This window comes from Corythoichthys intestinalis, chromosome 7, assembly GCF_030265065.1.
Source record: "Corythoichthys intestinalis isolate RoL2023-P3 chromosome 7, ASM3026506v1, whole genome shotgun sequence".
NCBI lineage: Eukaryota > Metazoa > Chordata > Actinopteri > Syngnathiformes > Syngnathidae > Corythoichthys > Corythoichthys intestinalis.
Window position 1 is genome coordinate 5875540 of NC_080401.1, and position 26369 is coordinate 5901908.

Consider the following 26369-nt stretch of genomic DNA (forward strand, 5'->3'; position numbering starts at 1 on the left):
CAGTTATTGCTGTGCAGCTGAGTATCATCTGTGTATGTTGCAGCATTTCCATGGATCTGTCCTCTCCGGATCGGTTTAACAACATGCAGGCGTGCTGCAATCCAACATCTGTAAGCATGATTGCCTTTATTATTTGAAACTCTTCATGTGATCACTAAATGTAAACACTTTAAATGTCCCTTAAATGGTGAATGCAAGATACTGTCAAACCATATCGGAATCATTTAAACCACAAAATGTTATCAACCTATTTTTTTGGGCTGTGGACAAAAAACAAATAGTAGTACATCCTCCTTTCCTGTAAGTCCTCGAAGATGTTCTTTTTTTTTTTTTTTTTGGGTGCTGGAGAGGAAGAGGAGGACACTTGTTAGGTCGAGTGCTTCTGGTAAAGGGACGTTGGCCAAGGGCAGATGGGGTTTCCCCACCCTAAATATTGCTTTTTCACAGAAGGAAAGGAGCATGTCTCTATTTAGACAAGAAACATCTAAATACTTGGAGTATTAATGTGTAAGGAATTGGATTAATATTTTTTTAAATTTAACAATTGGTCCACACTTAAACAAGAAAACTGTGAAAAATATTTTCTGAATGGCTTTTGACCCTTTGTGTCTTAGCAGGCAGTGTGAGTAAAACACATTTCATATTCATACCCCACTCTTTGATTACCCAAATTACACATGGAAATCAATTTAAACAACGATTTAGTGTTGCTTTTGGCTGCCCATTTAATTTTCATCTTGCCCAATTTTCATCTTTGATCATTTTCAAATGCTTGTTCTTATCCTACCAGTTTCTTAAAGGCAAAGCATTTCTTCATGTGAGCAATGATAAGCAAAGCTTCTCTTCATTGCGAGCAGTAATTTATTAAAGCATAGAATAAACATCTTAATAATTATCTCATCAATTAGTCTTTATATATATATATATATATATATATATATATATCTTATTTTACTCATTATCTGGGTCTTTAGAAAAGACCCATATAGTGTTATTCTGTTTTTTTTTTTTTTTTTTTAATGGGATTTCTTTGGCGCACCGCACAGCCTGAACCGTTTAACCTATCGGCACCGTTCCAATATCGAAACGACCGGTATTTTCACGCGACGCAGGGAATTTTTCGAACGGCACCGAAAAATTTTCCGTTTGCCCTTAAACACTGATTTTGCACCAATTTTTTTGAAAAAAAAAAACTCAAAATGAATCTAGTTCTAAAAAAATTTCCAAATCACATAATTTGGACATAAAAAATTCCAGGACGGTGAGGGGTATAAAAGTTGTATACAGAATTTGGAAAAAATTTAGGGTTCCCCAGAAATTTGCCAAAAACTTTCCCATTCATTTTTAATGGGTAATTTTCCATTCACTTCCATTGGAATTTTCAATAGAGTTTACAGTGCATTGATGCCATTGACGGCCATGTATGTCAATTCTATTGATATGGATGTTGATGCCATTGACGGCCATGGACGTCCAAATTTCCCATTCATTTTCAGTGGCATTAATATTGTTTATTGCCACTGACGGCCATGTTTGTTGATTCTATTGATGCTATTGTACTTGGATTCCATTGACGCGAATCTAAGTTGATGCCATTGACGGCCATGGACGTCCAAATTTCCTATTTGTTTTCAATGGCAAAAAAACAAATGTCCTCAAATCACCAGGAAATGACCAGATATCAACAGGACGTGTCCCCCAAATGTCCCCAAATGACCTGATATGAATAGGACACGCTCCTCAAATGTCCCCAAATGACCTGATATGACCAGGACACGCCCCCCAAATGTCCCCAAATGACCTTATATGACCAGGACCCCCCCCCCAAATGTCCCCAAATGACCTCATATGACCAGGACACGCCCCCCAAATGTCCCCAAATGACCTTAGATGACCAGGACACCCCCCCCCCAAATGACCTCATATGACCTGGGCATGTCCCCGAAATGTTCCCAAATCAATAGGAAGTGACCTGTTATGACCAGGACGTGTCCCCCAAATGTCCCCAAATCAACATGAAGTGACCTGATATTGTCCCCAAAATGTCCCCAAACAAACCTGGGCAGGGCTAAGATCTGTATCTCCACATAGCAAAGACCCAGAGTAATTTCTCCAGAAATTGCAGTTTCAAAATGGGTTTGTCTTCGTCGTTTTTGTCGAGGTATGCTCAGAATTTTCGTCTGCAAAAATTCAAAGGTTCTAGCCAATAAAAAAAATGTTTTCCAAAAATTTAACCAGTATACATTTTGAAAAATATATTCAACTCGTTATAATCAAAACTAGGTTCCATTCCAGCACTAGATCATGAGCAGTCAAGATGTAAACTGCTAAGTTATTTTCAAACCGCTAAATGCATCACTTTTTCCGATGTTAACACACACACAGCAAGGAATCAGTTGCATTATTTTTAGTAGATTATACCAACCTGGACAGAACGGACTGTAAGCTTTAAGAGGACGCTCGCCACGCTGAAGCTACTGCTAATGCTAACGATAAGAGTTACACTTAGTGTGTGATGATCACTGAGCACAGACATTTAAAGGCAAAAGCCACATTGCAAATCTTACAATGTGTTTTAAAACACACAAGCCTGGAGAAATGCCTAGCTTAAAGGACACCAATGAGTGAGAGGGAGTGGGGGGCGCCACACGTATCAGTTTCACAACCAAACACTACTACGATGCAGGTTCACTAACTACACGTACAATGAGAAAATATCACACGTTACGAAGATATGATGGAAACTATGTCGCATTTTCGTGTTGTAAGACAAAAACTGACATTCATTCGTTATGTTTTAGTCTCTCGAGAAATGTTTTTAGCTCGTTATCATCTCATCGTCCTGAAAACGATTTTTCGTCTAGAAATATTTTCGTTATCGTCATTGTTGATGAAAAAAAAGCAACAATCAAAGAATGACTGTCTGCATGCATTGCAAAAATATTTTCCATACGTTGTTTGCTAATGGCAGGACACTTGATGTACAGACAAAAGAAAATATACATAGTATTTTTATATGGCTAAAATAGTTTTGAAAGAGGCCCCAAAGTCTCAGCTAATTTAAGTGTAAACAATACAAACGTTTTGATATGTTAAGAGAAACCAAGTGAAAGGTATTCTACATTAAAGTTCCGGTTCATTGCTACATTTTTAGTCATATTTATGCAAGCATCCGATGGTTGTTTTATGTATAGTATGTTTCTTGTTTTGTAGGAACAACGCTTACTCATCATCCTGAGTAACTGCAATTATTTGGAGCGACACACTTTCCTCAACCTAGCTGATCACTTTGAGAAACATGGATTCACAGGCACTGAGAAGATTACAAGGGTCAGTCTCATCTTTCGGGATCTTACACTTTAAAATTGCACTTTCACACTACAATTTTATACTACCACAGAATTAGCAACACAATAGAAAACTGAAAACGTTTTTTAACTTTACAGTAAATTGTAGGGATGTGCCGATCTCATATTTTTGCACCCGAGTCCAAGTCACCTGGTTTTGAGAATCTGCTGATACTGAGTCCCGTTCAGATACTGATTTTTTTTTCGTAATTATTTATTTGAGCAAAAGATCCAAATATCTTACAGTACTGTTTTTTACAGTACTTCCTCATCTGATTTTTCCGGGAGTGTTGCAGAGTCTAAAATTTATACAGTGGTATGAAAAAGTAAGTAAGTAAGCAAGGAGGAATGAGAGTAAGCTAGGTAACCCACCAAGACAACATTAAGCAATTTTACTTCACTTGTATTTACAAGTAGAGAAACACTGATTAATTGAAAAACCCTTATAGTTATACAGTGGTATGAAAAAGCATCTGAACCTTTTGGAATTTCTCACATTTCTACATAAAATCACCATCAAATGTGATCTGATCTTTGTCAAAACCACACAGATGAAAAAAACAGTGCCTGCTCTAACTAAAACCCACCAAACATTTATAGATTTCCATATTTTAATGAGGATAGCATACAAACATTGGCAGAGGGGGGAAAAATAAGTAAGTGAACCATCACATTTAATATTTTGTGCCCCCCCAAGACAGCAATAACTTCAACCAGATGCTTCCACTAGCTGCAGATCAGTCTAGCACATCGATCAGGACTAATCTTGGCCCATTCTTCTCTACAAAACTTCTGTAGTTCAGTCAGATTCCTGGGATGTCTGGCAGATTCCTGGGATGTCTTTAGGTCATGCCACAGCATCTCAATGCGGTTCAAGTCTGGACTTTGACTTGGCCACTCCAGAACGTGTATTTTGTTCTTCTGAAACCGTTCTGCAGTTGATTTACTTCTGTGTTTTGGATCATTGTCTTGTTGCAGCATCTATCCTCTTTTTAGCTTCAACTGTCTGACAGACGGCCTCAGGTTTTCCTGCAAAACATCCTGATAAACTTTTGAAATTCATTCTTACATTAATGATTGCAAGTTGTCCAGGCCCTGAGTTGTATTTTTGGATAATTTTGTTACCTTTTAGCCCCTAAAAATAAAAAAATATATATATAATTAGGCCTGAACAATATTGGGGGTAAAAAATTGACATTACGATATACAGTACATTGCCAAGGCCTCACACTTACTTTTTGCATTAGTTGCACTGGTGTGCCTAACTTTTTTTTTAAGGTGTGCCAGCACAAAATGTAGACGCACCCACGTTTTTCATTGTATCACCTTTAATTTTTAATCTCTCCATAACATTCATTCGTCTTCTGAAGTACTTATCCTCACGAGGGTCCCGGGGATGCTAGAGCCTATCACAGCTAACTCCACGCAGAAGGCAGGGTACACCCTGAACAGGTTGCCACCCAGTCGCAGGTCACATATAGACACACAACCATCCACGCCCACACTCACACCTATGGACAATTTGGAGTGTTCAATCAGCATACCACGCATGGTTTATTGGGATGTGGCAGGAGCCCAGAGAAAACCCACGCAAGCACAGAAAGAACATGCAAACCTGACACAGGAACGCCGTAGCCGGAATTGAACCCACAATCCCTGAACTTTGAGGTCAACGTGCTAACCACTGTCTCTCTGTGCCGCTTTCATAATGTGAATTATTTTTAAAATTACATAAAGAATAACATAGAAAACTGCTTGTCTTTATTAAATGCTTCGTTGAGTTAGTCCATTCAAATACACTCAAGCTTTGACACTCACGCTGCTGATAACAGCCTCTCGACAACAAAGATTAACTATACGATGATTAACACATTCGTGCCTTTGATCGTAGAGCGACTGAGAGGCAGTTTACATGGCAACTCCGCGACACAAAGATGCAATGACTGAGTAGCGAACTCGCCTCGCGTGCATATGGTATCGGCGAAGACGGAAGGCGAAGACGAAAAATTCTGAATCCTGCCCCCAAAGTGGAAGAATCCGATTACGGGGGTTTGAGGGGGGCTTCCTTGGCATGCATATCAAAGGCTCCTGCGGCGCGAGACCGCGCCATTAACGTCAGCACTCGTACACGTCACATAGGGCGTGCATAGTGGTGCTACTAAACATTAAAAACAGCAAATATGGCGGAATGTCGGCTTTAATTTACTGTTTTAATAATATTTTTATATTAACTATGTTGAACGTTTCAATTTTTGTGCCTTTTTGAAGAAAAGAAAAAGGACATTGCGTCGAGTGGGCGGGCATATTTTTTTCCGGGCTGAGGGAGCTTGTTTGGGTCAAAGTGCATCATTCTCTGTCGCCCTGTAAATCTGCACAGCCTTTTAGGGCCTGGCATGAATACTACGTCGTTTACATGCAGAATTGCGACATTGTTCAAATGGAGACGCAAATGCCAATTTGAAATTTTTCGTATTCTTGGAGAGTCACCATGTAAACGGCCCCTGATCCTTCTCTCGCTAGTTCAAAGCAACAAACCTGTCAGTCATCATTAACTTTAAGTGCTAACCGCTAGCTGCACTGGTGACCAAAAAAAGCAGTGGGGGTGAGGGTGAGAGGTGGTCCGAGCATGAAACAGAAAAACTAGGGCTGTCAAACGATTAAAATTTTTAATCGAGTTAATCACAGCTAGAAAAATTATTAATCGTAATTAATTGCAATTCAAACCATCTCTAAAATATGCCATATTTTTTTCTGGAAATTATTGTTGGAATGGAAAGATAAGACCAGACATGTCCAAAGTCCGGCCCGGGGGCCAAATGTGGCCCGTGGTCAGATTTCATCCGGCCCCCAGCCTCTCTCATAGAATAAATAACGTCTGGCCCTTGGTCAGCAGTACTGCTACAAGCATATGAAGTAGCTTACACACTAAATGCTGCTCCTCATTTACCCACTAAAAGGGAGCAGCACTCTAAGCAACATTACGACTTGTGACCCTTTACTCCCAATTTTATAAAATGGCGACAATCAAGAAAAAAAAAAAGTTGACTGCAACGGCTGGCGCTTCAAGGATAGGTGGAAACTGGACTATTTCATCACTAAAATACGCAACGACTGTGTCTGCCTCATGTGCAAAGAGATAGTCGCTGTTTTTAAAGAGTTCAATATGAGGCGATATTACCAAACAAGACACGCCGACATGTACGATAGGACAAGATTACAGGGTAGATACTTAGCGAGAAATTGAAGCAACTTGAAGCTAGTTTAATTTCACAGCAGCAGTATTTCGCAAGAGCCCAAGAGTCGAAAGAGAACGCCACAAAGGCTAGTTGCAAAATTGTTGAAATGATTAATTAAAAAAAAAAAAAAAAAAAAAGTAGTGCTGCAACGATTAATTGATTAACTTGAGTATTCGTTTAGAAAAAAATATTCAAACTAAATTTTGTTTCTTTGAGTATTTGTTTAATTGAAGTGGCATTGTAATGGTTGATTTTAAAAGTGTTTGCATTTAATTTTACTGATGAGGGTGGATACAATGCCCTCTGGTCTGCCTCTTTTCACATGGCTGAATCCAACTGCTCCCTGTTAAGACCAACATAAGCTAAGTTTTTGTTTGAGCGAATGTTTTTTTTAATGCATTCTTAATTTAATTTGTAGGTATATTTCACCGTTTTTTGTGGGAATATGTGTCTGAACCACTTGTTAAGAGCATTGTTAAAAAAATGTTTAAAAAAAACTTAGCATTTTATAGCATTTAAGCTAGCAGACTTTTCTATCCAAGTTAGCCAATTGTTCTTTTGTTGTACACAGATCCTCATAAAAAAATATATATATATATTTATATATCGTTTGAGGCTCAGCTCAGGTGTTTTAATTTTTCATGTTCCATATCCAATTACTCGATTATTCGAACAAACTAGTCCATCGATTAATAAACTACTAAAATATTCGATAGCTGCAGCCCTATAATAAAGCAAATGTGACACACAGAACGGCTTGCTAAAATTTGCTTAAATATATTGTTCTACGTAAAGGACGTCAGCCAAGATCGGCCCCCCACATTTTTACCACACCAAATCTGGCCCCCTTTGCAAAAAGTTTGGACATCCCTGGATAAGACACAAGACGGATATATACATTCAACATACTGTACATAAGTACTGTATTTGTTTATTATAACAATAAATCCACAAGATGGCCTTAACATTATTAACATTCTCTCTGTTAAAAGGATCCACAGATAGAAAGACTTGTAGTTCTTAAAAGATAAATGTTAGTACAAGTTATAGTAATTTTATGTTAAAACCCCACTTAATGTTTTTGTTTTAATAAAATTTGTAAAATTTTCAATCAAAAAATAAACTAGTAGCTCGTCATTGTTGACGTCGCCAAGCGGTGACATCACATGGGCTCCCTGCTGTTCTTCCACAGTGTCTTTAACTACGTAAGGTAGTGATTGAAATACACCACAAGGTGTCAATGGCAAGTTTTAAATTACTTAGAAATCAAGCCAATGAGTGTGTTTTGTCCCTGTTTACTGTTCCATCCGCGGTCATTTGAGTGCTGGCTTCACAACATACGAGACCTCTGATAGTTTGTATATTGTGACTAAATATTGCAATCCAGTGTATTTGTTGAGCTAAACGAAATGTTTGACTATTCTCTGACCAAAGTCTGAGTAAGTTTTATGTGTATTTTCGCATAGCTGTTTTGATTGGGAATGCCAGCTTTTCTTTTTGTGAACATTATTGATTTTTAGAGATAGGAATATTGTTGTGCTTTCACTAAATGATACTTATGTTTGTTGTGTAAGAGTTACCGAAGCTTATGCCAATAAACGGCGCGGTCCAATGAACGCTGTGTCCACTGCCTTTTTCTGCCTCTTAGCTCTCTAAAAACGGCATCATTGTAATCTGTTTCAGGCAATGCATGAGTGGGTCATTCTGCGCATGCGTTAAATGTAGAGCTGAAATGAATACTCGAGCAACTCGAGTAACTCGAGTTTAAAAACTGATCCGAGTAATTTTATTCACCTCGAGTAATCGTTTGACAGCTCTAAGCATCACGTTTTGCTCGGACTACTTTAAATGCGGGACAACGCGCTGATGTCACGTGCGTAGAGGAAGAAGCAAAAAAAATAATAAAAAACTTACATCAGCCGACAGCCGCAACAAACAACGCCGACGTTGCTAAATACTAGCCCGCACGATGCTAGTTGATAGGTAGGTAGCGTCTGATGAGTCTCATAGAGATCACATGTATGTTGAACTAGATGCGAAGTGACAGACTCGACCGCGTCTGGGCAGCGTTAGTAAACAGCCGCCATCTTAAAGCAGTAGAGCGCTAAGCGCTAATACATAAGATTAACATTTAGCTCACGTAACGTTAGCCCTGCGGAGGGCTGGGTTTCTATTAATTATGACCACTGTCGATGCGTGGCTAACGTGTCTTTCATACAGGCTTTAACATAACATAGCGTTGTGGAGTGATGAGGTTGTAAAATAAAAACTCAATAATGCTAACTATCAATTTTAGCTCAGTAGTCATTGCTGGATAAAACACCAAGTAGCAAGTGGTCCCTAATGTGCTCCAATACAGCCTGTATCATACATTTATTTTGAACACTGCAAAAACTCAAAATCCTATCTGTGGCCTATACTAGGAACTGAGTTCAACCTCCCCAGAAGTAATCCAGTTTACCAGCGGGTAACCGGAGTTGACAAAACCTGGTTGTCTAGTTTGTGGTCAGTCGGTGCTACGACGCTGATTATGAGGTTGATTAGTCGAACCTGTGTCAACCCAGTCAGAGTTACTGCGCGTTCACATAAAAGGGGGCGGAGACCAGAGTCAAACACTACTTGTGACGATGGCACGGGCACCTTACTTCACGAAGGAGGAATGCGGGATGATCATACGGAGTTATGAGGAATTAAAATCCACCCTCACCGCGAAATCGAACACCATTTCAGCGAGTAGAACGCAACGGGTCTGTTGACAGCGAATTTACAGATCGTGTGATTTGTGAATGCGTCAATATGCCAGTTTACTTATGTCCGTGCAAAGAAATACAGCCTGCTGTCAGGACAATAAAATAAGATTTGGTACGTTAACAGTAAGAAATAATTTATCGCACATCATCACATGAAGCAGGATAATTGTATGTTCAGTCCCATTGACTGTATGAATACGTATGTCCTTTTTTTTTCCCCTTAGTTTGGGCCTAAAAAATCAAGCCCGACCCGAGCCCGATCAATTAACTTTATTTGCAGGCCCGAGCGTCATTTTCACTTTCGTGACAGTCTGGTTGTCACCCGGTTCTAACGGAAGAAAGTCGCATGGCAATAGAATATTTCTGTGAAGAACCCTTGTTCTGCCTTTGCCACCTTCTGGTTCTAATTCAAACACTGGACTGTCCTCACCCTTTTGATGCTTTATGACATAGATATTATCTTCCCAATAGGAGCGTATTTTCCCTGGCCCACCTTTCTCGTTCACATTTCTTACAAGAACACGGCTACCTACACGAAGTGGTGGACCATACATTTTCTTGTTGTACTGTGTTTTACCCCGGTCAGCGGACTGAGTTGCTTTTTTAGAAGCAGCGTGGTAAGCCTTGGACATCCTATCTCTCCATCTATCCACATAGTCTTGATAGGAACCCGTGCTTCCTGCCTGTTCAATGCCAAACAAAAGGTCGACAGGAAGCCTGGGTAATCTCCCAAAAAGCAAGAAAAATGGGGAGTAGCCAGTGGCATCATTAGCAGTGCAATTGTAAGCATGGATCATTTTAGGAAGGTGATTCTTCCAGTCTGTTTTTTGCTCTTCGGTGAGTGTTCGTAACATAGAGAGCAGAGTCCTGTTAAATCTTTCTGTTTGCCCATTCCCTTGAGGGTGATATGGGGTTGTGTGAGACCCCTTCAGACCGCACAGTTCTTTAAGGTGTTGTAACAGCCTGTTTTCGAATTCCCTCCCTAAGTTATGGTGAAGCTTTTCTGGAAAACCAAATCTAAGGCAAAAATCATTAAACAGTTTCTCTGCCACCGTCTTTGCCGATTTGTTTGTGGTTGCATATGCCTGAGCAAAACGCGTATAATGATCCATAACAACCAGAATATACTCAAAACCACCTTTACATTGTTCCAGATGGAGAAAGTCAACAGACACTAACTGAAACGGGTGAGTGGTCTCAATGCTCTGCAATGGGGCACGTGATGGTCTGTTTGGTTTTCTTTTTTTTAGACACTCACATACATTCATGACAAAATGCTCAACGTCCCTTTGCATTTTCGGCCAATAAAAACGGTGCCTTATAAGATTTAATGTCCGATCGGAACCTAAATGGCCCATTTGCTCGTGCAGTTCCTTCAAAACAAGGGAGTAATAAGTTGAAGGGAGAACCAATTGTTGTTTATTTTGAGTTACCCTCACCAAAGTCCTGTCTTCTCTGATTTTAAGCTTTGCCCACTCTTTGGCCAAAGCCTTGAATTCAGAGCTCTCCGTTTTCAACTCATGTGCCGTTGGCTTCCTATTTTGATGCACATGACTGTATATTTTTCCAATTACCGGGTCTTGACGCTGAGCTCGGCAAATCTCGTCTCTGGGAATTGGCTGAATAGTGTCCGAAAATCTCTCCAACTCTGTTTGTTGCTGGAGAGCATTTAGGGAGATGGCGCTAAACATCAGAGTTTGTTCTGCGTGCTGAACCAAGATGCCTTGCTGTGTAGCTGTGACTACCTCCTGACTCACAGACTGTGTGCAACGGCCCATATAGTCTTCAAAATCAACAGGCATCCTCGATAAACCATCAGCATCAGCATTTGTTTTGCCAGGTCTGTGTTTTATGGTAAAATTGAAATCTGCTAATTCCGCTATCCAACGCTGACCAGAGGCATTCAATTTTGCTGTTGTTAACACATAAGTGAGCGGGTTATTATCTGTGTAAACCACAAATGAGGGTGCATGGAACAAGTCATCTCGAAACCGCTCACAGATAGCCCACTTTAGCGCCAGAAACTCCAACTTGCCTGCATGCATATGATAATTTTTCTCCGCCGGTGTTAACGTCCTTGACCCGTAGGCAATAACCCTCAATTTGCCATTCACACGCTGATAGAGGACTGCTCCTAGTCCCGATTGAGATGCATCAGTATGTAAAACAAATGGTTGGTTTAAATCTGGATAGCTCAGGATAGGAGGATTAGCCAGTTTGTCAACCAGGCAACACAAAGTCTGATGGTGAATGTCAGTCCAGGTAATCAAGGCAGCCGATGGCAACTGTCCTTGAATTTTCTTATTTTGCACTTTTCTTGTTTTCTTTTGTGTCTCTAATTCAGACACATGGGATGCTGTTGAAGAGACTGCTAGTAATTCGTATAATGGCTTCGCAATGCGTGAAAAGTCTTGAATATATGATCTATAGTAAGACAGAAAGCCCAAGATTTGCCGCACCTCTCCTACAGTCCTGGGGTGTTTATCCTTGAGGGCTAACACAGGGGCGACCTCTGCTGGATCCATACCATAACAGTCTTTTGAAACCATCCTGCCCAAAAACCTGACCCTTGATTTGAAAAGTTCACATTTTTTTGCAGTAAGTTTTACACCATGCTTCTGATATCTTTGTAAAACTGCTCGCACATGTTCAATGTGATCCTCAAACGATTTACTGTGAACCAAATTGTCATCCAGGTAAGGAAGGCAAATGTCATCGCGTAACCCCCACAAACACTCCTCCATGCTTCTTTGAAATTCTGCAGGTGCAGAACTAGGCCAAATGGAATACGCACCCACTGGTACAAACCCCAGGGTGTAATGAATGCAGTGAGCGGCTGACTTTCTTCATCTAAAAACCCTTGATGGTATGCCTTACCCTGATCAAGTACAGAAAACCATGAACTACCTGTCAGACTATCAAGCATATCTTGTATCCTGGGAATAGGATGTCTGTCTGGCACGGACTTGCGATTTAGTTCACGATAGTCCACACAAAGTCTGAGTTCTCCTGATTTCTTTCTCACGCAGACTATGGGTGACGAATAAGATGACTTCGACTTTGTTACCCATCCTCTGTTAATTAAGTCCTGCAGGTATGTTTTAACTTCCTGATGCAGTGGTTTAGGCACACTTACATAGGTTTTTTGGACTGGTGTTTGATCTTTAAGAGAAATATGCATGCGAAGGGCAGGAATGCAGCCTACATCATTTTCATCCCGAGCAAAGGCTTTACACTCTTGCTTGAGCATTTCCCTCGCTACAGATTGTTGCTCATTTGTTAGGTGGTCTAACACTTCCGGAGGATCCCATGTTTCCGTTGTGCCACTGGCAGGTGGTGGTGAAACTTTACAATCTGCCGAGGTGACAGGTCTTGGTGTGCTCACTGACTGTAGGGCTGCTGGGTATATTGCTTTAATCCCTTCAATATGCCCCAAAACAAAACATGGATTTATAGTAATGCTATGGCCTGTGGTGTTAGTGATGGTTACCGGGACAGTGGTCAAGTTACCCCTTTTTGCTTTAAACAGCACTTCTTGTATGTGAAGTCCTCCTGGCAAACCTAGGTTCAAGTCCGGGCTAAATACCATTGCGGTGTCCTCGTCAACCGGTATGCGTGTCCGACAGCGAAGGGTGGTCGCTACACGAGGACTCAACACAATTTTATTTCTTCCCGTTTTCACTTGAGTCACTTCATTAGCTGTTTCGCGTGCATGTAGTAAATGAATGAATGCTTTCGCAGAGACCACATCGATGTCAAAAGCACTACTGACAATGTTCGTTGTACAATCATTCATCATTGGACCTTGTTTCAATTGTTCATTGATTATTTCCTCTATCACATTAAATCCAATGATGGTGTCCTGAGCTACATTTGGGTCACTGGAGACAAGTACAGGAACCAACAGACTAGAACTTGAAACCTCAGCACCAGTTAATTTAAATTCTACAGGAACCCACCCAATGAATGGTTTTTTGGTCTGATTGGCTGCCAGGCCATCAAGAGGCTCTGATCCCAAGAGTTCCTCTATCCCTCTAATTTTTGTGTGAGGTAATTTTTCCTTTCTCCATCTGTCGTTGATTACTGTAGCTTGTGCACCAGTGTCCCACAACGCAATAAGTGGTACATTGTCAAAAGTGCACCTGACCATTTTGCGTCTCCCAATAAGTTTAACAAGTTTTCCCTCTTTCTTGTTTGACATTGTGTTGACATTACCCATGTTTGATAACCATTTTTTTTTAGTTTTCTCACTCAAATACTGTTCAACCAGTCTTACCGTCTTACATGCGCGTTTGTGTTCTGGCCAGTGTTGCTGCTGACACATTTTAGAGCAGTACATCGCGGAAGAGCAGCCTGCACAAGTCTGGAGTGGTGCATCCCGTTGTTCCTCCCCTCGACAGTGATGACAGTAGCAGGACTCCTGATGAGTTGGCTGGGTCACTGCTGGTCCCGTGGCGGTGGCCCCCCGTCGTTTCCCTGCAGCCGACGTGACACCCGACATCCTCTTGAAATGTGACCCGATAAGCCGCACTTGTAGCAGTGGGTGCAGTGGTCTCCAACGCCGTTGTTCTGGCTGGTCTTGCAGCCTCTCCTCCTCCCAGCATTGTCGTTGTCAGCTGATCTCCTCGTAGGTTGATGGTTATATGTACTTAAGGAGGCGAGCATCATCTGTTTCATCTCAGCCAGTTCGGTTCTTAGTTCGGCCACGCAGGCGTGTACGTCCGGTGAAGTCCGTCCCATTTTGTGCTTCTCCTTGACTCCCACCGTGCCCGGCGTTGAGGTGCTCTGTGGCCCAGCCTGCAGCGCCTCTGGAGTTGTCAGTACATTAATCCTGGGGGCCTTGCTACTGTTTCTCTTTAGCTTGCTCCGATGCTCGGCTTCCAGGTTCGCTGCTTCATTGAGTCGCTCAATAAGTGTTTCGTTTGTCACCTCAAGGTTGTCGAGGAGTGGCTTGATCTGGAACTTGATGTTGTCATTTAGTAGCCCTGTACCCACTGACCTCAAAAACTTCCTCTTGACCAGAGCTGCATTGTAGTGCTCAGCTGGTTCTTCTCTGGATACATACAGGAGCCGGTCCTTCAGTTCAATGGCCCTGAACAGGAAATCTTGAGGGGACTCATTCGGGTCCTGAGAGATGTTTATCAATTTCTGGTACAGGTCCGAGGTGTCCTCTTCTCTGTAATGTCCTTTCAGTATGACTTTTAACTGGGGGATCATTAAATCAGTCTTTATTTCAAGCATGTCTCGTAATTTTAGCCCTGGGCAGATGGCTTTGATCACTGCTTCAATCACTTCGGATTCACTGTGACCTTTACGGAGTCCTACTTCTATTTGATGGAGCAAGTTGGTGTAAGACAGCCGGTCACGCTGTCCACCTTCACCTATTTGCCCACAGATACGAAATTCCCTGCGGATAGTCACCTCTGGTATTCTTGCTGGTGAAGGATTTTGGAGTGCAGCAGGCAGACCGTCAGCTATTTGGAGTTTTTCCTCCAATGCTTTGATTTCTCCCCGCAGCTCCTCATATTTTTGCTTCGTTGCAGTCGAGTGAGAGGAATCACTCCGTTCACGAGCAGTGTTTATCAGGACAGACTCTTCCATAAACAATAAAAGTTCTTCAATTAATTGGACAATTTCTTCCTGCTCATGACTTTGCTCCGTTCTGTCCAATTTATTTTCAATCATTTTCATTAATTCTCTCCGGGTAAGTGTCTTGATATTCTCCTCTTCTTCATTATCGAACCCGTAGAAACATTTCAGGAAGTCACCAACCTTTCTCAGTTGGTCCCAATCCAGCCGACACAGTGTGCTGGTGACTTTGTCTCTTAATGCTCCCGAATCCATCTTGGGTGTCCAGAGGATGGTTTATCAATAACAAAGATCCAAGTTCGTAATTGGAGAAAGGGATTTCTTCGATAGCATGAAGCGCGTTAGCATTAGCCGCAAGCGCTAGCTGCTAACGATGCTAATCCACAAACGCTTACTCACGCTCGTCCTTAAAGCCCTTCCTCCTGGCTAGCTCGCGAAATATGTTGCAGCTCGACACAAGGAAGAAGTCTGCCAGCGTATCTTTAGAGATTTCAACTTTTATTTCTCTTTGTTGTTGCGCCCACAAGCAACAAGTTTACAACCGCGTTCTCTTTTTCTCTCCCCTCCAAAATCACACGAGGTGCGTTTTCGTGCCCTCGGAAATTTCAGTCTCAGAAACGATGACTTCAATTGCAATGCGGAAACACAAAATAATTTGACAGAACACAAAAATGTATTAACACTAGTGAAAATCAAATACACGGGGGGGGGGGGGGGGTGCATGTCAAACCAATCACTATCTCCTACATATATATATATATATATATATATTTTTTTTTAATAAGATCTAATGGTTTTTTGAGTGAAAGCAGGGAATTTGTCTTTTTTTTAAAATTCTAGTTACATCTGAGATGCAATTGTTGGCTGTTTTCAACAATATACATCGAAAATAAAGACATTGATTGACTGAAAATGGTTCAAGATTAGATGAAATGACTCGTTTTCTCATGTATATTTATAATTGCTCTTCACCTAAAAATATATTTGTTTTATCCGATTAATCGATTAATCGATAGAATTTTCAGTTGATTACTCAATTACTAAAATATTCGATAGCTTCAGCCCTAGTTAAATGCGTCAAACATTTTAACGTGATTAAATTAAAAAATTAATAACCGCCCGATAACGCAATAAACTTGACAGCACTAAGAAAAACATTAATATATTTTTTAAATAAAAAGCCGATCCAGTTCACCCAATTCCAATCCTCTGAAAAATGGCACGATGGGCCCAATTTCTGATCACGTGATCGGATTTGGACATCCCTAGTAAATTGTCTTCAATAAACAAGAGTAGTCTAGTTTCTTAGGTTTAACCTGTGCCGATGTTGCATCTCTAAATAGTGCAGTCCAGCTTTTTTACTAGATGTCCTCTAGAGCAGTGATGCCCAACCATCAGGCCGTAGCACATTTGCTACTGGGCCACAGAGAAATACTGAATAATTTGTTAACGACCGAAATCTGGCCTGTGACTCTTGACACATCTGTAGTAGAGATGTGTGTACGTCGCCCTCTAATGGTTGGCCGCCCTTACTGGGGTGTTTGCAGCCTAGCGTCACACAATGTAAATAGTAACGCTAGCTGCTGTTGACTGTGTGCTGCTGGCGGCGACGTCTTTGGACAGCTTTTTTACGGGGAAAAGGCCACCTGCTGAGCCAGAGGAAGAGCCTACAACAACCAAGTCCATTCTGCATAACATGTGGCTAAAGGCTAGCAAAGGAGGCAACAAAAGCGAATGCACTGAGAGCATCATACCTCGTGGCGAACCGTATTGCTAAAGCCTTCTTGGCTTTTACGATTGGAGATTACACATTATGCCTGCGACCAAGGATATTTGTCATCAAACGGCTGTTAAAAAAAAGTTTATGCAGCGTAGGCCTGCACAATATATCATTTAAACATCGCCATCGCAATGTGCGCATGTGCAGTGGTCGTATCGCAGGCCGTGCAATTGTTTATTTTTGTGTTTTTTTAACATGTAAACTTTTGTTTTACTATATGAAAGCAGCAAGTCTGCAGATCCTGGATCCTTGGATTAACAGGCATTGTATAAATTAGGGATGTCCCCGATCCGATCACGTCATTGGAAATCGGGGCGATTGCGCCATTTTTCAAAGGATCAGAGTCGGGTGAAAAGGATTGGGTGTTTAATGAAAAAAAAAAATTCATGTTTTTCTGCTTAATGCTTGTACAGCGCCACAGTCTCTCACCCTCCCTCCTGCTAGGCAGTGTTACCAAACTGTTTTTCTTGGTCACCAGTGCATTTGGCGTTTGGTACTTAACGATAACGATGATTGACAGGTTTGTGGCTTTGATCTGGCCCCTTTTCTCTGGGTTCCTGCCACGTCCCAAAAAAAAAACGTGCATGGTATGCTAATTGAACACCTCAAATTTTCCGTAGGTGTGAGTATGTGAGTTAATGGTTGTGTGTCTATATTTGCCCTGCGACTGGCTGGCAACCTGTTTAGGGTGTTCCCCGCGTTCTACCTGGAGTTAGCTATGATAAACTCCTGCACCCCTATGACCCTTGTGAGGACATGTGGTTGAGAAGATGAATGAATGAAGGAATTATATGAATGGTATTGAGAGTGATTAAAAGTATGGCGTTAAATGTGATGCAATGAAAAATGTTTGTACTGGTGCACCTTAAGAAAAAAGGTTAGGTGCAACCAATGCAAACACTACAGTGCTGGCCAAAAGTATTGGCACACCTGCAATTCTGTCATAATGCTCAATTTCTCCCAGAAAATGATTGCAATTATAAATGCTTCAGTAGTAATATCTTCATTTATTTTGCTTGCAATGAAAAAACAGAAAAGAGAATGAAAAAAAATTATATCATTATCATTATACACAAAACTTTGGAGTTTTGTGTAAAATGATAATGATATAATTTTTGGGGGCTGGACAAAAGTATTGGCACCGTCAGCCTGATACTTGGTAGCACAACCTTTGGGCAAAATAACTGCAGATAACCGCTTCCAGTATCCATCAATGAGTTTCTTACAATGCTCTGCTGGAATTTTAGACCATTCTTCTTGGGCCACCTGCTCCAGGTCTCTTGAGATTTGAAGGGTGCCTTCTACAAACTGCCATTTTCAGATCTCTCGACAGGTGTTCTATGGGATTAAGGTCTGGACTCATTGATGGCCACTTTAGAAGTCTGCAGTGCTTTCTCTCAAACCATTTTATAGTGCTATTTGAAGTGTGTTTTGGGTCATTGTCCTCCTGGAAGATCCATGACCTCTGAGGGAGACACAGCTTTCTCACACTGGGCCCTACATTATGCTACATTTGTTGGTAGTCTTCAGACTTCATATTGCCATACATATGGTCAAGCAGTCCAGTGCCAGAGGTAGCAAAGCAACCCCAAAACATCAGGCAACCTCTGCCATGTTTGACTATGGGGACCGTGTTCTTTTCTTTGAAGGTGTCGTTTTTTCCCCCTGTAAACTCTATGGTAAAGCCTTTTCCCAAAAAGCTCTATTTTTGTCTCATCTGACCAAAGAACATTCTTCCAAAACGTTTTTGGCTTTCTCCGGTAAGTTTTGGCAAACTCCAGCCTGGCTTTTTTATGCCTCTGGGTCAGAAGTGGGGTCTTCCTGGGTATCCTACCATAGTGTCCCTTTTCATTCAGACGCCAACAGATAGTAAGGGTTGACAGTGTTTTACCTTCGGACTGCAGGACAGCTTGAACTTGTTTGGATGGTAGTCAAGGTTCTTTATCTACCATCTGCACAATCTTTCGTTGAAATCACTCGGCAATTTTTCTTTTCCGTCCACATCTAGGGAGGTTAGCCACAGGGACGTGGACTTTACACTTATTGATGACACTGCGCACGGAAGACACAGGAACAGTCAGGTCTTTGGAGATGGACTTGTAGCCTTGACATTGCCCATGCGTCCTCACAATTTTGCTTCTCAAGTCCTCAGACAGTTCTTTGGTCTTCTTTCTTTTCTCCATGCTCAGTGTGGTACACACAAGGATACAGGACAGAGGTTGATTCAACTTTAATCCATTTTAACAGGCTACAAGTGTGATTTGGTTTTTACCACCACCTGTTATGTGCCACAGGTAAGTAACAGGTGCTTTTTTTTTATACACAAATTAGAGAAGCATCACATTATTTTTCAAAAGGTGCCAATACATTTTTGGAGTTTTGTATAAAATGATAGATTAATTTTTTTTTTCTCCATTCTCTTTTGTGTTTTTTCATTGCAAGCAAAATAAATGACGCTATTACTACCAAAGCGTTTGTAATTGCCATCATTTTCTGGGAGAAATTGAGCATTATCTGACAGAATTGCAGGGGTGCCAATACTTTTGGCCAGCACTGTGAGTGTGGAGCCTTGGCAATATTTATCGCAGTGTTAGTATTTCCTAATATCGTTCAGGCCTATCCCAAACAGAGCTATTCAATTTATCTGGTCAAAAATTCTTCTAGTTTAAGTATCGCAATATAACATCTGAATATATTGCAAAACGCCCAAAAATCGCAATGATAGGTTTTTTTTTCCAGTATCGTTCAGGCCTAATTCAGCGTATGGTGACATTTTCCCTGCACTTAAGGTTTGTTTTTAGCCCCGTGCTGTTATTTTATATCTACTTTAATTTTCTGCCACACATTGCCGGTCCGTGAAAAAAAGGCCCATGTCTTACCGGTCCATGGTGCAAAAAAGGTTGGGGACCACAGTTCTACAGGGGAGGCTAACTTTCCGATGCTTTGAAAACTGCTGATTTATACTTAAAATATGCCATGCCTCCTAATCAAGACTTTAAATGAGAGCTCATTTTAACTTTTTTTTCTCATTGTTACTGCAAATAGTAGTTTCTCAATTTTCACTCAAAACACCTCTATCGCTGTTTTCCACCTTGCAGGTGAGCTTAGTGGCTATTCGGGAACTGGACGAAAAACTATTTGATGCCTATATCGAAAGGAGAGCTGACCCGATCGCTGGCTCTCTAGAGCCGGGTATCTACGCTGGTTACTTTGACTGGAGAGACTGTCCATCTCCCACAGGTACTTTTATCATTGAGTACTGTGCAAACTAGGGGTGTAACGGTACACAAAAATCTCGGTTCGGAACGTACCTCGGTTTTGAGGTCACGGTTCGGTTCATTTTCGTTACAGGAAGAAAACAAAATGCAAAATATAAATGTGCTAGTTGTTTATTACACACCTTTCTGCTTTCAACAATAGAAAAATTAGCCTATACAAAGCTAGAATTCTGCTCAAAAAGTAGCGGGTATTTAAAGATAATCTAACAACAATTTGCCTTTCAGACCCCGCGTCGTGGTCAGCTTTCTTTCTGAAAGAAAGAAAAAAAAGAAGTCCTTTGCTAAAGATAAAAGCAATCCCAATGAAAAAGATTTTATCATGTATTTTACAAATGAAATGCCTCAATGAATCATTTTTTTTCTTATGAACGTTTTTCAAAAGCTTTATTGGTGGATTATCTCAAGTTAAAGCGCCACACAGAAATTAATAAATTTAATTGTGTAAGCAGGATCTAGGTATTATTCTTATTATTTAATTACAGGTGTTTTAGCTCATTTCAATTTATTTTATTTAAATGGGCTATTATTTATTTTATTATGTGTTTATATTTTACAAATGTGATGTAGTATTCATTTATATAGTATATTTTATGTTGTATAACTTTAGTTCCTATGTGAATATTTGTTCCTACTTGTTTTGTTGTGGTAGGGGGTTTTTGTATTGAACACGGGGCCGTGTTAGTTATTATTATAGCAGAGAAGACAGCATTAAATCAACAAAGACAAGTCAACTGTGCCCCGATCTACCACTCAAGAGAACTAATGGAGTCAAAAAGTGGGTTACGATTAGAGGTGTGCGAAATTTCCGATTCTTAGATTATTCACGATTCGGCCGTGGAAGATTCAAGAACGATTCACAAACATCCAAATTCTGATTACTGAAATATGTCAAGTAAAGCGGAAGTAAAACACACTCCGCGCGCCGTGCGGTCCTCGGGACGCAATGAGGAACGGAGCGAGAGTAGCTAAACATCATGCTTTTCATTAACCGGCCCCTCGGGTAATGCCAATGCTCAACTCACGGCTCTAGCTCAACTCATACCGCGAGATAAAAAAAAAAAACAACAACATACCTGACTGCTGCCGACAGCTGCTACAAAGTACATCCACATAATGGTACGGTAGATATCATATTTATATAAGACTAGATGCATTACAGACTCTGTGGCGTTACCAGCACATGTACAAAAAGCGAGATGCGGGCGTTAGTAAACGGCCGCCATCTTAAAGCAGTAGACTTCCCGGCAAGGCTGTTGTAGCGAACCTTCCAAGCGAACCTAATTAACTTTTTATCTAAAATACTCCTGTAACCCCTGTAGAGTCTACAGGAATTTTTCCAATTGGGCACGTGCGCTTAGGTTCGTCTCTTGAAGGAAAATTTTGGTGTAACAAGAAGAATTTCGAACACAATAAATAACTGGAGCCACGAAAGGGTTAAAATTCAAAATTATAATTAAAAGAGAAAACTATGTACAAATATTTACAATATATTCACAATGACTGCCTATTAGAGCCGGCTCTCTAATATACAACAGTTCAGATTGGTGCCAGAAAAATAATAAATTAAAGTGTCCCTTCAAAATAAGTGAAGAGTGTCTCAATTTGTATGAAAATAAAAGTGCACTGTTCAGTTTTTTATCCTATCCACTGCAGAAGCAGTTCGCAATCCTACCACACTGGAGAGGTAGGAAGTGAAGATTGTGCTCCTTGGGAAAAGGAAGCAGCCAGGTCCGTCAATCAAGGGTTAGCTCGCCATCCCCCTCTTCAGGGAGAATCCAGAATCCAAATCCAATTTAATTCAAGGTCCTCAAAAAAACCTAGCCTGTATAAAACAAGGCTATTAAAATCTAATTCTTTTTCTAATTCCCAGCCAATGTTATTTTTAACATTAACTGCAGTTCAACTCGATTTGATAATTGGGTTGAGTCTGTTCTCATTTAAACAAATACAGAAATCACATTAAACATTGAAAAGAAAAATAAATGTTGCCATTGTTAGCAATTTAGTATCACAGACAATAGGAGTGCATATGGTTCAACTGCTGTGACTACATTATAGCTCTTGACTGTAGTTCGCACATTTGAAGTAACTCACCAAGATGCTTTCAAAGAGCTCCACAAACTCCAGGCTCAAGTAACTCCGGTTCCACTCCCTTTCCTATTCGTCAACATATAGGATGACAATTATTTTACTAACTTTAGTCAACAATTAGTTGACAAATTCTTATTAACGTCCGAACTGGTCAGCTAATGCTAACGTTAGCGCCGATTAGCTCGATAGGCTAAACTTACCAAGGACGAGTAAACTGCCCTTTTGCCTCACGCACACCGTCTCCAACTCAGCCCACGCTGATAAGGAAGTGCTACAAATGGGTAACTCGCTTTTTGGAGGGATTTTAACCATAAAATATCGAATAAATTCGTTCAGTGGCTCTCCTATGCAGCACCTCTGCTGAAGCAGCTCACACGCGGTCAATTGAAAAAAAAAGGGGTTGGTCTCATTGCGTTGCTGGTAATTTTCCACTGGCCCTGTGCTACAGCAGAGGGGTGGAGAACCGTTTCATCTATAATTCACATTTTGTGAATTAGATCATTTTTAAAACTAAAATAATTGAGATGCAAATATAAAATTTAAAATATTAAGTTCCATCAAGTTATTCAATTGAAAATATTTACTCAATTATCCATTGGGTTACATCCTCCCCCTCTAAATCTCATGCAAGTCCCTTTGCATGAAAACCTTATTTAACACAAGGATTTGTAATGTGGGAAGAACGCTGTTGTAACCAATAGTCATCGGATTCTATCGCATCAGAGAAAGCTGTGCTCAAACCATGCAACAGTGACTTTACAATAGTTACAAGGGGATTCCCTAGCACAGGATATTCAAGTCTTTGTGGTGGTTGCCGTACTCTTTCTGATCTACGAAGAGGTTGAGTATTTACAACACCATTGTTCAATTTATTTTCTGTTTGCTCAGCGATTTGATTTCCGTTTTCCAGTGCATTTGTCATTTCCTCACTGGTTTCTGAACTTTGGTTCGTTCCATTGTCAAACTCTAATGTAGGAGATATTGTATCTCGAGGTTCAACATCTATTGATTCAGCGTCATTACTGTTATCATTAGAAGATGATTCAGGTTCTATGACTGCTAGATTTGTTTCGGTTTCTTGTTCGTCTTCATTGTTCCTTTTGCTGGAAAATGTCCCAGGTAAGTGAAGAGTTGTTACTGTTTGCTCTGGTAAACTATTCACCGGCTTGGAGACATTGGGCACTTCAGTATCATACACTTTAATGAACCGAGTTTCCTCCAGGTGTGGGGAAAATTTGAAGACAACATCATCTTCATACTCCTCATCTTCAACAGGGTTGGAATCTTCAGCCTGTGAGGCCAATTTCCGGGTTTGTCGTGTTATTGGCTTACTGACCTGATCTGGCTCATCTTCTATGGACGGAAGGAAACCACAGGGCAGTAAGTGATCTCTGTGGAGTGTTCGTAAAGGACCATCGCTCTTCTCTGGTTTCACTGTATAGACAGGCATACTTCCCCGTTTCTGGGTGACAACATACACAATGGGCTCCCATCGGTCTGCCAATTTGTGTTTACTTCTGAAATGGAGATTCCGGACTAAAACTCTGTCTCCAATTTCTAGAGTGGTCTCTCTGATGACTCGGTCAAATCTCTTTTTATTTTTTTCTGCCATTTTACGAGAATTTTGGATAGCGATTTGATAACTTTGTTCAAGGTGGTCTTTCAGCTGCTTCACATACTGAGAATGGGAATTTGTCTGTTTGCTGTTACATGGCAGTCCAAATGCAATATCAATGGGTAGTCTGGGTTGCCTACCGAACATGAGTTCGTATGGGGAGAAGCCTGTAACATCATTTCGGGTACAGTTGTAAGAATGTGTCAATGGTTTAACGAAATCACGCCAGTGGGTTTTGTCTTTTTCTTTCAAGGTGCCCAACATACTGAGTAGGGTTCGGTTATATCGCTCAACCGGATTCCCTCTCGGGTGGTAAGGACTGGTCCTAATTTTTTTAATTCCGAGTAGGGAACACAATTCTTTGATTGTATGCGACTCAAAATCTCTCCCTTGATCGCTGTGTAATCTTTCGGGCAAACCGTAATGAGAAAAGAACTGCTCCCAGAGACACTTTGCTACTGTGTTAGCTTTTTGGTTCTTTGTTGGTATAGCTACCGCATATTTGGTGAAATGATCTGTAATTACCAATACATCTTTGGTGTTCCTGCTGTCGGGTTCTATGGACAAAAAATCCATGCAGACTAGTTCCATGGGCCTCGTGGTATTAATGTTTACAAGGGGAGCTGCTTTATCAGGCATAGCTTTCCTTCGGACACACCTTTCACAAGCTTTTATTTTTTCTTCAATTGTGGAGGCCATTTTAGGCCAATAGAATCGAGACCTGGCTAGATCCAAGGTGCGCTCGATTCCTAAATGACCCATGTCATCATGAAGATTCTCGAGTACACTGGACCTGAGAACTTCAGGGAGAACTAACTGCATTGCAATTTCTTTTCCAATTTGACGCTTACGGTAAAGGAGAGCATCATGAATCTCAAAACGGTTCATTTCTTTCAACATCAACTGAAGTTCAGGTGAGTTATTTTTAAAATTAGCAGGTGGATGCTTCCCAGCCTCTAACAAACTGATAACTTTTCCAATGACCAAGTCTTGCCTTTGAGCCTGTATGAGATCATTACGACTATACTTGGGAATGGTCGATAGACCACTGCCCAGGCCCTCCTCCTCAAAAGAGGTGGGGATAGCAGCCGAAGACATGGCCAACGAATGAACCAGACCAAAGGAAGACTCATAATCTTGAGCTTGAACTGTATGTCTTTGACAGGTTGCAGCGACAGTGTCTGCCAGAAGATGGTCAGAATCGATTAGGTTTGCTGTCGACAAAAGACGAAATTTAAATGACTCAATTTGCTTGCATTCCTCTTGGGAAACTATGTCATCCTTGAGGTCTTTACAAGGCCGTCTTGATAGGAAATCGGCATCAAGATTTTTCTTTCCAGCTCTATACTTTATGTCAAATTGAAAGGTAGACAGAGCTGCAAGCCAGCGATAACTCGCTGCATCCAACTTCGCCGTCGTAAGAAGGTAAGTTAACGGATTATTATCCGTAATCACAGTAAATGTATTGCCATACAAATAATCATGGAATTTATCAGTTATGGCCCATTTGAGCGCCAAAAACTCAAGTTTATGGGCTGGGTAACGAGACTCACTGCAGGACAACCCTCGACTGGCGTAGGCAATGACCCGCATTCTCCCATCTTGCTCCTGATACAGGGCGGCACCCAAACCCGTGGTGCTAGCATCCGTGTGCAGGAGATAGGGTAGCTTTGTGTTAGCATATCCAAGCACAGGGCAAGAAGTAAGACATTCAATTATGTCTACAAACGCTTGTTGACAAACATCATTCCACCGTTCATTGAAAGGTTCTTTGGGATTCAGGTAACCTGCCATACTCACTTTAGAACCCTTCCGCTTAGGTGGGTAACCAGCGGTGAGTGAGGTGAGTGGTTTGACTATTTTAGAATAGTCCTTCACAAACCTTCGGTAATAACCAGTAAATCCCAAAAATGACTGCAGCTCTTTGAGATTTTGGGGTCTTGGCCAGGTTTTTAATGTTTCAATTTTTTCTGGATCTGTTTTCACACCATCTATGGACACAATGTGACCTAGGTAACGAACTGAGGTTTGATAGAACTTACATTTGTCAGGTGAAAGTTTAAGTCCGTACTCTCTCAGCCGTTCCAACACACGTGTTAGCCTGTTTTCATGCTCCTCCAAGGTACTGGAGAAAACAATTAAATCATCCAAAAATACAAGTACTTCTTTCAAGTTAATGTCTTTCATACATTTTTCCATAAGCCTTTGGAAAGTACTTGGAGCATTTGTGACACCCTGAGGCATTCGATTAAACTCATAGAACCCAAAGGGACACACAAACGCAGTTTTTGGCTTATCTGTTTCGTTCATCTCAATTTGATAATAGCCTGATTTCAAATCCATCACTGAGAACCATTTGGATCCCGCAAGGGCTGAAAAAGACTCCTCTAGGTTTGGCAGAGCATATGCATCACGGATGGTCTGCAAATTTAATTTCCGATAATCAACACATAATCTCACTTCTCCGTTCTTCTTCCGAACAACAACAATCGGAGATGAATATGGAGATTCGGATTCTCGGATGACACCGGCATCTAAAAGTGTTTTGAGATGTTTTTTTACTGCCTCAAAGTCACTGGGGTGAATTGGTCGAGACCGTTGTTTAAACGGTGTCTCGTCCTTGAGACGAATGTGATGGTGAACTTGAGTCACATGACCAAACTCAAGATCATGATGTGAAAAG

The 26369-nt window shown here is 40.9% G+C and overlaps 1 protein-coding gene across 2 annotated transcripts in view; it reads left to right on the forward strand.

Annotated features, from left to right (window-relative positions):
- The window catches only part of exoc2 (exocyst complex component 2), a 116647-nt gene that overhangs the window by 63464 nt on the left and 26814 nt on the right, over window positions 1–26369 (forward strand). For both annotated transcript variants that reach the window (XM_057840893.1, XM_057840894.1), the window contains exons 21-23: window positions 44–110; window positions 3214–3330; window positions 19801–19942. In XM_057840893.1, the coding sequence (XP_057696876.1) occupies window positions 44–110; window positions 3214–3330; window positions 19801–19942 (326 nt within the window). The remainder of the gene's footprint in view (window positions 1–43; window positions 111–3213; window positions 3331–19800; window positions 19943–26369) is intronic.